Source organism: Malurus melanocephalus, unplaced genomic scaffold (assembly GCF_030028575.1).
Source record: "Malurus melanocephalus ecotype Western Australia unplaced genomic scaffold, MMel_1.1 scaffold_12, whole genome shotgun sequence".
Taxonomy (NCBI): domain Eukaryota; kingdom Metazoa; phylum Chordata; class Aves; order Passeriformes; family Maluridae; genus Malurus; species Malurus melanocephalus.
In genome coordinates this window covers 797,928-808,219 of record NW_026623244.1, presented here as the reverse complement: position 1 = coordinate 808,219, position 10,292 = coordinate 797,928, and the positions used below count along the sequence as shown (strand labels likewise).

Sequence of the window (10,292 nt, the reverse complement as noted above, 5' to 3'; positions counted from 1 at the left end):
TGCTGAGATTGGCTTCATTACAAGATAATTTTGGAGAACTGTTTCTTGKATGAAAGCAAAACTTGTAGCAGTATAGAATCAGAATAGTCTGGGCCGGAAGGGACCTCCAAAGATCATATAGTTCAATCTCTGCTTTTCCTTTCTCTCTTAACTATTCTTAAGCCTTAGTACCCAAGGTAAGGAAAACAAAGAACCCAAATTGTCAGAACCCAATAGTGGTGTTTCATTTATGTAAGGTAAAAAAGGTTCCTATTCATTGATCCATACAAAATGGGCAGGATTATAAACCACTGGCCATGTTACCATGGAAGACTCGAATTAAATGGTCTGAAGACACAGACCTTGCCCTGCTACATCCTCCCGCAGGAGAAAAGATGTGCAGGGGTCTTTTTCACCATTTAAGTGCAAGTCATATCAAGAAGGCTTTTTCTTCTTCTTGTTTTTTTCTTTTAACCACAGTTCCCTTTTGAAGCTGTGTTTTATTTAAGGCTCTCCATGCAGTCCAGATCTTGTGCATGACCCTCCTCCTCTCCACATCAGCACGGAGTCTTCTGTTGCACTTCCCATTGGTGGAAGAGCTCCTGCTGTCTGCAAGCAGATGGGCTCCTTTGATCCCAAGATCCTGTCTCWTCTGATTCCCCCACCCTGTTCTTATCTCCCCCTTCTAAAGGAAATGAACTATTTGGCCACCATCACACCCCTGACCCCCATTTGCATTGCAGGCATCTGAATAAATTACTTATATTTGTTGCTCACCACTGCTGTAGCATGACTGAGAYACAATAGAAAAATATATTCTTAGCTGCATAAAACCAAGCACAGCAGTGGAACAGAAAASTATTTCAACACCTCATCTTCCAGTTTCTCCCTATTCTGCCCCYGCCTCTTCCTTTCTGCAGGAACCAYGGCCCAGGACTGGTTCAGCTCCAGACAAGAAGCTGTATTGTCAAAGTCAGTTGTCTCCAGCAGGCTTCAGAAAGTCGCCCTCTGGACTTGTGCTTAGAGTTTGCCTTTGGTTAAAGGGATTCCTTATGGATCCCGTTGGTGTGTGCGAGGGGAATGTGCACTGTGTACTCATTTATCAGTGCAGACATGTTCCTGAGCATCTCGTGGAACGTGTCCACCGTCTTCCTGTAAATRTCCCTGCGTAGCACGAAGGGACGGAAAAGGTTGAGAGGCTCAGCCCTCTGAAATATGATGGGGAAACCCAGCTCTGCTGGCACCTTCCCATTGCCAATAAAAAAGTGATAGAGCTTCTTTTCATGCAAACATTTCTCCAGGAATTTCAGCATGTCCTGCAGGCGGGCCTCCAACTTTTCTGGGGCCCAGTCCTGGCTGGGACGCGCCTGCAGGAGATGCAGCAGCACTGTCTTCAGGTGGTAGTTGGTGAGCCCGCTGGGGCCTGTGAGGCTGCACTGCTTGCCGTGGAGGAAGGAGAGGATCTGAAGGCAGCTGACATGGCAGGCATTGGCAGGCAGTGTTTTGGACACCAGCTGGATGAACCTCCTCTCRTACACGGCGAAGGTGAGAAACCAGTGGGTGCTGGAGGGGATGTCTGCTGCCAGGCTGCTCCGAGGGAAGTGGGAGATGAAGTAAACGTCAGAGTTCTCATACTGCACCACAGGGGTGAGGTTGAAGGCAATTGATTTCCCTGATTTAAATTTTATCTTCAGAGCTCCTGGCGAGTCCAGGAGGCTGAAGGAAAGGTCAAATTCATACTTGTGGGAGATTCGGTTCCAGGCCTTAGTGACGGCAATCTGGAACCACTTCATGACTTGGTCGGCATCCAGATATTGAGTATTTTTGAAGCACAGGAGGTCTTCCATCTCACTGCTGGGCCTGGTACTGCTSACCTGGCTATGGAGGAGGCACAGCATATCTTCCCCAAGTTTAGTCTTGTCACAGATGCAACCTGTCRCATCCTCATCTGCCCTGCACACCTTGATAATGCCATAACCTTGTTCATCTGGGGGAAAAGAATCACCAGAGCACCAGGTCTGGCAGCGAAAGCAGTAAGGCTCTGGGGGGGCAAAAGGCACTATCAGATCACAGACAAAGGGTTTACGCACTCTCCAGTTCTCGTACATGCTCCCCACACCCATGCAATCTTCCACTTCCATGTCGGCATCCCGGTTACAAACACTCCTCAAGGCCTCCAGCAGGTCATCTGCAAAGCCYTCCACCATCTCCCGCATCCTGGCCATGTCTCCGGTGGTACCCAGAATGCGCTTCTCATAGAAGCTGGCCARGACAGCCTTGTCAGGGAAGGCCACTCCTTTAAATGCTTTCCCCAGGACTGCCATGTCATCCTCTTCTCCTCCTATGTCCTGCCAATTCCCTTCCTGGAAATCCTGCCTCCAGAGCTCRATCAGCAGGAAGATGACCATGGAAAGGGCAGTCCACATATCCCATCGGACCGTTCCCTCTTTGCTTTCCTCCACTACCTCTGCAGCCTTTTCCAGAGCCTTCTGYGAGGCTTCCTGGTCTGCTATTTCCTGCTCCAAGCGCAACTGCTCCAGCCGAAGGCTCTCCTCCCGCTCCTTCATCTTCTGGATGATTTCTTCCGTGTTCTCGGGGACAGTGCCATTCTCCTTTGGGAAGAAGAGCGGGTGGTTGACAATAGCTGTAATCACCAGTAGGCACACCCGGAAGAGTCCCACGGGCATGGCAGTTCCCTCCCTGCAAGAACAAGAAGAGAAAGAAAGGTGGAATGACCCATGATTTGGACTATACATTCCTTCAAGTGAAAAAAATGGAAGTAAAAACTTTGACATCCTTTCTGAAAAAAAATGTTCAAATCTAGAATCTTCTAAGTACACGTCCATTTCTGCAAGTTATCAACTAGCTTCCCAAAGAGGGTGAGGATGAAAGTAGCTCCTATCAAATGGACTTTGAAAAACAGAACTGTGAAGGCACTTCCTGCTGTCGACCCACTGTGATGCCATTGGGCAATACGGGGAGCCATATCCTTTCTTTGTCTCTCCTTTTGAATTCCTGGGACAGGAAGGGAAAAAAGAACCAGGCAGGAGAAAGGTGTGAAAAAGCAGGACTGGAGATGAGCACAGCTTTTTCTCATCATAAAGCTAGGGTTTCTGATGTGGCAATGGCATAGGCAGGTCTGTCCTGGCCATCTTCCGTGTTAAGCATGTCTGGGAACCCACACGGCCTGCTTGGATCAGTGCAACCTTCACTGCCCTGCTGGTGATGTGCACCTGGGTGGGCACAAGCATGCAGAGTTTTGCTCTTCTAAGCAGGCACTATAGGCAAGGCTCTTCCTGCCCTTCAGCACCACCAGGATCAGGCTGTGGCAAACCCTTCTGGCCCCCAGGATGCCTCATGATCACAGTCCCCAGAAAAAAAGACAGACAAAAGCTCTGCTAAAATGGAAAGGGTTTCCTTTARCCCARTGGTTCTAAAAGCATCAGGCTGGTYATTTTTGGTGCTCACTRTGCTACKGWCCTGGGGAAGACATTCATAAACACCATGGCTTTGGTCTAAGCCATCCCTCCCAAGCTTTCCTTAACAGCTGTGCTTGCAGCCAGCTCACTCCTACTTGTAGTGACCTCAAAAAGGCCGTGAGCCACATCCCAGCCATGTGCCAACAACAGTCCCATGTGTCACCCCCTGCACRGGCCCCTGGCACCACTGTAGTGTTTTGGAGTAGCTTCGTGTGGTTACTGGTCCYGCTGCTCCAACCCCACATTTAATAAAGCTTTCTGTGCCATAGAGATCACAATSAAAGGATTGAATTCCCAACTTTTTGGGACATGGTCCCATTGCCAGGGTCTCTGCCTGGGCTGTTTCCTCCCAGCTGGTATATCTGTTTCTGGAGTGCAGGCATCACTATCAAGAGCCCAAGTGGCTGCTCAGGGCAGTAAAATCTGAAGTTGTCATGCACTGCTGTGACGTTGGAAGCTCACCAGTCCCTCTTTCTAGCAAAATCACCTCTCAGTCCTAGCACAGGGAGATATGGAGGACAAGATGGATAAGCAGGGATATTTCTTCTTCCAGCTGGGAAATTTTAGCACAGCTGCTTTAATGCCTCAAAAGTGCTTGAGAGAGAAGGGTTTCTGTTACAGAAATAAAGTCTATCAATAAAATACTTCATCAATCAGACCAGAAATAGCAATCTCATTCCTAATTAATCCTGCTGTGGGAATGAAGCTGTTTCACAGAGAGCCAAAAGATGGTAATGCACTCCATGTGCTCCAGGAGCTCAGGACTGTAATTCCAACCCCCTGGAATAGCTCCTTCCTGGCTTGAACCCAGCACGTTTCGGTGCCACAGCAATCCTGCTGTCCCAGCATCTGGGCAAAAAGGAAAATATCTCTGGCAATCTCATTTATRCCTCCACAGGGCACACAATAAAGACAGAACCGCCCCAGTGGACCTTGTTATCGTAACTGCACAACAAACTGCTGGCTTTGATTGCAGGAACCTGGATTTCCTCAATGTGAACATTTACTGTACATGGGAACTGTATCCTTCGGCTTCCAATTATCTTGGCTTATGAGAGGGCTGGGACTGGAATAACAAGGGAAGGGAACAGGATTGAGATGCATTGTCCAAGCAGCAAGAAAATTCACACGGTGCTCAGGATAATGCTCCATGCCACTCCCTGCGTAACATTTACCAACCACCCTTTTTTTAGATCCTATGCACATGCATAGATGAATGTTCTTATGCAGACATTGCTCTGGAAATAGTTTGTGGGCCTATCTTGTTCTTTTATACATTTACATTAAGTCTTTATCTCATCAAGTAACAAAGCTGAATTAATGCCCAAATCTGGGTGTACCAGTTATTCTATAAGCTCCATGCCTGAGCACAATTTAAAAATAAACTCAGGTCGCCYTGCTTTGCAAAGGGCTTTATCAGTTTGCCAGGGCAGGGCAGGAAGTGCTGGTGAGTTCTTTTCCCTAGTGTAATGCTCTTGCAAACCACGTGTGCCATCCAAGCTTAAAAATAACATGGCCAGGGGCCAGGGGCCTCCTTCATGCAGTCTTGACCAGGGTGACATCACTGCTCTGCCCTGTTAGACCGCTGTCCCTGCAGATGAAATGTTTTACTGTTACCACATTACTGCTCAGATGSACAAGGCTGAAAGAAGTCATCTTCATTAGGATCTTCTTTCTCCTGCCCAGCTGCCCATGGGCACACTGCTTCCAGAGGATACCTGTCCCAAAGCTCTGCCAGCAGCAGGAGTTAGGCAGAACATCCCCAAATCCACCACTGGCTGGCTCAGCTGAATTCACTCCTGGCCACAGTGACATTCCAGGATACTCCAGTTCAGTAGGATCAGGTTTGGGAATATGCACACAATCTCTTCCCTTACCAATGCTACAGACATCAACCTCTGGAAAATGGAAGTGACAAAAACTTCAGATCACACTGCATTACAAGAGGGATGTCTGCTTTGAGCCCAGAAGTTCTGCTGGTCAAAACTGCCCCTTTTTTTCTACTGTAGCTACTCACACCAGAAAATGAAGCCAAACATTAACCTCAATTAAGGCTTAAGGTTAATCTGCTCGGTGACCGAAGTCAGCAGAGCCTGGCCTCGGTGGCAGCAAGGATGGTATGGGCAGAGCGTTCCCACATCTCCCAGACACAGCTTTCCTGGCTAATATGAAAGACTCAATAATACAGGTGAAACCAGTAGCACTGCCTGCCATGGCACTCCAGCACTCCCCATAACAAAGGCTGCTCTTTTCCCTTGCTTTTAACTTCAGCCCGAGCTATTTAAGCCTGATAAAAATATTTATGCCTGCACAGGCWGAGACAGCTTTTGTGTGGGGAAGGAGAGTCCAAACTTTTCCCAGCTGGAGACTAAGAAAGAAAAATGGCGATTTTTCAAACTACACATCAAATTTAGCAACATTTCAAATATGGGGAAAAAAATAAAAGCTATTYGTAAGTTTTTAAACAGCAASTTGTCAAAGCAATCTGCAACTTTTCTCAAATTTCTCACCCTGTCAGTTTTTYCCCATGTAAAATATAGGCAACATCTGGACTCAGTAACAGGCTTACATCCTACCTAACTCCTGCAAACCCTCTTGTGGCAGTTCTGGGGCTCTAAAGACCCCAAGAGAGGGTGCAGTGGTCCTTGCTGCATCACAGACAGGCCACCCCTGCCAGCAGCCAARGCAGCCCTTGCCCTGCTCTCTGGGCAAGACGAGAATGCAGAGACTCCTCTTTTCTCCCATGAGCACAAAGCAGGGAAAGGTGCAGCAAGACCAAAGAAGGTCCCTTGGGAAAAGGAGAAGGGCCAGGGATGGTGAAACCTCACTGTCTTGATGTAAAGCTGTCTCTGCTCACTGCCCAGCATGTGATGCTACTTGTTCAAACCTGCCTCTGGCACTAGAATGTTTCCTTCTGGGATKTTCTGTGGCACTCACTGCTGCAGTGACTAGGGGCTTCACTGAGTTGGGGTTAATGACCACTCTGCACAACCCTGGGAAGTGAGGGGGCAGCCACCATCCCACTCTCCAGCTGGGGAGCGAGGGCTCAGAAAGATTAAAACCACTGATCACTCTGCTGCCTGATTACAAACAACCAGCTGTATCCTGCAGCACTTGGAATGTTCAAAGGGTCCATCAAGAGCTCCTGCAGCCCTCCACCCTCGGCTCCCAAGCAGGTTAGGCCTCATCCTTTCAAGCCTGAAGCTTCTTCCCAGGCTGGAGGATCCTGACCAACTTCATAGCAGGTCCTGGATGATGCAGGGAGCTCTAAGAGAGGAAGGGGAAAGGTGATGCTGCTGTCATGCGGTTCAGGTTGGTGCCATGAAGCCACAAACAGAAGCAGGCCAGCTCTCACCCTAGCTGATCTGAAAGCCATTTGCTCACAATTTGGTAAAGTTTGGCTCACCTGGGCACAGTTCCAGGCAGTGTGGCATAAGGAAAGGGAAGCAGCAAAGGAAGAAGCCTTCAAACAGCCAAGCAGCAGCAGCTCCACCTTCAGCTTCTTCTCCTCCTCACCTGGGAGCATCACAGAGCTTCACACAGGGTTTGTGTGAACCAGCCTGAGGCAGCTGCTGCCCTGTGGCAATGTGTGCTTTCCCCCTCCCCAAGCCACCCTGCCACAGGGGATTTTCCTGCAGGAGCAGCAAAATCCTTCATGGAGATGACAATGCCTAAAGCCTTAACAATGTCCTGTCCCTTCCAGCTACAATGTGCTTCCTTTCTGATGTCCCCAAGCCATCCTCACAGCCCCTTCCACAGCAGCTTCAGACTTTTGCCTCCTGCTCAACCTGGCAAAGGAAAGAAAGAGATAGCAGCTTGCAATTTGCCTCTGCAGGCTGCTCTTGTGCTCTGAGCCCAGATAACCCTTCACCTTCTCTGAAGACATGGGAAAATATTTCCCTTTCATTAACAGTGCCTTTCTTTACTCAAGAGTTCCTCATACAGCTTTATTTTTCCAGCCATTTTATTCCTCTGAATCTTGAATCAYGGTAAGCAAAACACACTCTGGCTGGTGTTCAGAAATAAACCAGGTAGGAGTGAGCTGCAGCTTTGATTCTTAAATTGGAAAAACCCAAGTCAAGCCACTGAGTGCAGTTCAGTATTACACTGGAACACGCCAAGACATCGCTTACAACACACTCGATTGCTTCCTGCAATCTGGCTGACACAAAAGGCACTGAATAGGTGGYTGCTACATTGTGTTTTGCTTTGGTAGGCTGCAAGAAAAGAGGCATTTCAGATAGATGATAGAAACTACAGCTGCCTGGGAGGCTTTTTTCATTGAAAGCTGCCAAATTTTTGAAACCAGAACTGTCATGGGAATAGATATGATTTCTGACTCTCTCACTGGGAAGGTCCTTGAGGTTTGGGAAGGACTCTGCTACTTGTTTTGACTGGAGAGATTAACAGCTCAAACCTAGCCTCCGCCACCAACCTGCAACTGGGACTTCACTGGGAAGATGTGAACCTCAATCTGGGGGGTTTCAGGCCCAGCCCAGCTGAACTTCCTCATGGATGAGCTTCTGGGAGCTCTATGATTCCTTTTCTTGCTGTGCAACAGTAAACAAATTACCTTTTGGCCTTTGAGTGTGTAGTCTGAAAAAAGCTTCTGCTGCATTTATGAAGATCTAGTCAAGAACAAAAGTTTGCTGGAAGTCCTTAGTAATGCGCCATATTCTTCTCCAATTTGCTGTTATCACTGCCACCTCTGCAAGTATTCAGAGATATGATACAGCTGCCACTGCAAGAAATCATGTTTTCTATCAGTGGGGACTACAAGCTCTGATTTGTAAGAAACTTGCACAATGACAGAGAAGTGGGGATTGCAGAGATGCATGTCAGTGTTATTGTTCTTGCGAAAAATTTGGAAAGATGCAGTTCCTTAGACAACCCTTTACCCACACAGCACAGGGCAGCCTGGACAGGCTCCTGCTCTCCCATCTCCTGAGCAGTCAGCTGCAGCACACACAGCTCAAATAGGAAAACTGAGAGATGAAAAATCCAATAGAGAGCCAGCACCAGCTTGTGCTGTTCTTTCAACCCCTATGAATTAACCTGCAGGACGTCAGTGTGATGAGAAGTTGACTGGGACAGAACAGTGCCAGCCACAGCAGCTATAACTCATGTTCTGACTTRGTTTTTGAGCATTAAATTAGTGCTACACAGTACTGAATTCCAGCTGCCAGCAGAATCATAGTTGATTCAGCACAGACAGGTGGGATTGGGCTCTGTTTTTGGCCCTCCACCAAAGCCACCAAGTGGGGAAGAAACAAATGCACCAGTACATGAGGTGCAGGGGCCTGGATGCTGGGACTGGTAACACAACCACGTTTAAAATCTGAAAAGCCAACTGGCCTGCCCAGGACTATGGGAACCAGAAATGGCAGAGCAACCGCCTTCCAAACCATGCCTGGAAGCCACACCCCAGATTAGCCCTTGGCCACGGCATAGCAGTTGGACAGGGCCGCTTGCCTGATAGCTATTGTTCTGCTGTTTGATTGAGAACCTTAGCCTTTCGCAATATCCGTGGACATCCTGTCCTGCTGCAGTGCCAACAGGGTCAGTGGCGCAGCCCCAGTCGGACATCCTGCCCAACAGGTCTGCTGGGGACTTTCGGAAACAATATTTTCCTGCTGAGGGTCATCAGATCAGGTATTTCCAAGGAAATGCTGATGCTCATCCTGTGTACAGGACTAGATAGCCCTCCCTTCCCATGGGCAAGAGGGTTCAGGGGGGACAAGCATGTGAAGGGCACTGACAGTGCTTTGGAAGCAGACACTGCTGTGCAGGCCCAGGTCCAAAGGAGAAGTGATTTTTTCAGTATCTCTCCAAGCAAAGTGCTTGACTGTTACTACAAAAGACAGGGATTGTCTCTCCTGTCTTCCAGTCATTCACTGYCTATGCCATGAGGAAGCTTTTATGCAGRYCTCCTTGTTATCTCTCCCCTGMTGCAKTTTGAAYCCCTAACATTCCAGTGACCACTGTAGGTAAAAGCAGGATACRTTTTTTCTTTTTTTCTTGCAGTAGCACTCAGGATGTTCACAGGTACTCCCCTTCTGCCTCAGCTTTCACTATACACAGGTGCATTTATAAGCTGTTGCCATAAAATCTCACAGCCCTCCTAACCCCAAAGCCTAGACAGTGCAAAGCCTCCTTTGTGGCTCAAAGGGAACTATTTGCCTTCTAGGGCTCTTTTTCAAAACCTAAAGAGATGTGGCACATGTTAGGTTTTCAGTTTCTTCAGCAAGTGGGGATTTATTGGGCCCATTTCTAACTCATTGTTTCTCAGTGCATACAGGTATCATCCCACTAAACAAAACACTAATCAAAACATGCCTCTAATCAAAACATGATCCTCTTCCTGTATCAGAAGCCAGCAACAACCACTAAAGGCAGCTTTCACAACTAATGAACAACACAGAGCCACGTCACCAGAGCTCTCACTGTTTACTCACTGCAAGGCTGGACCCAAGAGGGGGTGCCCATGGAGATGAAGCCAACAGCATGAGCAGTGTGTTACTCAGCATCCTGCTCCTTGCTTGAATGTGTTTTTATTGCTTTTTGACTATGCAAGCCAGCTCAGCTCATGTCAGCAAACAGCTCATGGGCAGTCTGTGACATGCCTCGGGTTCCCCCTGCTATGGCCAAGAAGGAGTTTTACAAATTGGAACASAACGTTTGCTGCAGGAGAGACAAGAGGAGAAAGGTAGGAAGTGTGTATGTGACTCCCACCCACTTCTTAAGCTGTTGTAGTAGGACCACAGGAAGAGCTTGCCTTTTTAAGCCAAATAAGTTTTGTCTGTTAATAGTGAGGAAAACAACTGGGGTAGACCA

The 10,292-nt window shown here is 48.1% G+C and overlaps 1 protein-coding gene across 3 annotated transcripts in view; it reads right to left on the bottom strand.

The window, feature by feature from the left end:
* Positions 1-442: 442 nt before the first annotated feature.
* The window catches only part of ITPRIP (inositol 1,4,5-trisphosphate receptor interacting protein), a 19,407-nt gene continuing 9,557 nt past the window's right edge, over positions 443-10,292 (bottom strand). For 2 of the 3 annotated variants that reach the window (XM_057379354.1, XM_057379362.1), the window contains exon 3: positions 443-2,679. In XM_057379354.1, coding sequence (XP_057235337.1) covers positions 1,017-2,666 — 1,650 coding nt within the window. In that variant the 5' untranslated portion in view covers positions 2,667-2,679 and the 3' untranslated portion in view covers positions 443-1,016. Of the gene's footprint in view, positions 2,680-8,031; positions 8,200-10,292 lie in introns of all 3 variants that reach the window. The other variant, XM_057379371.1, reaches the window with a different exon arrangement.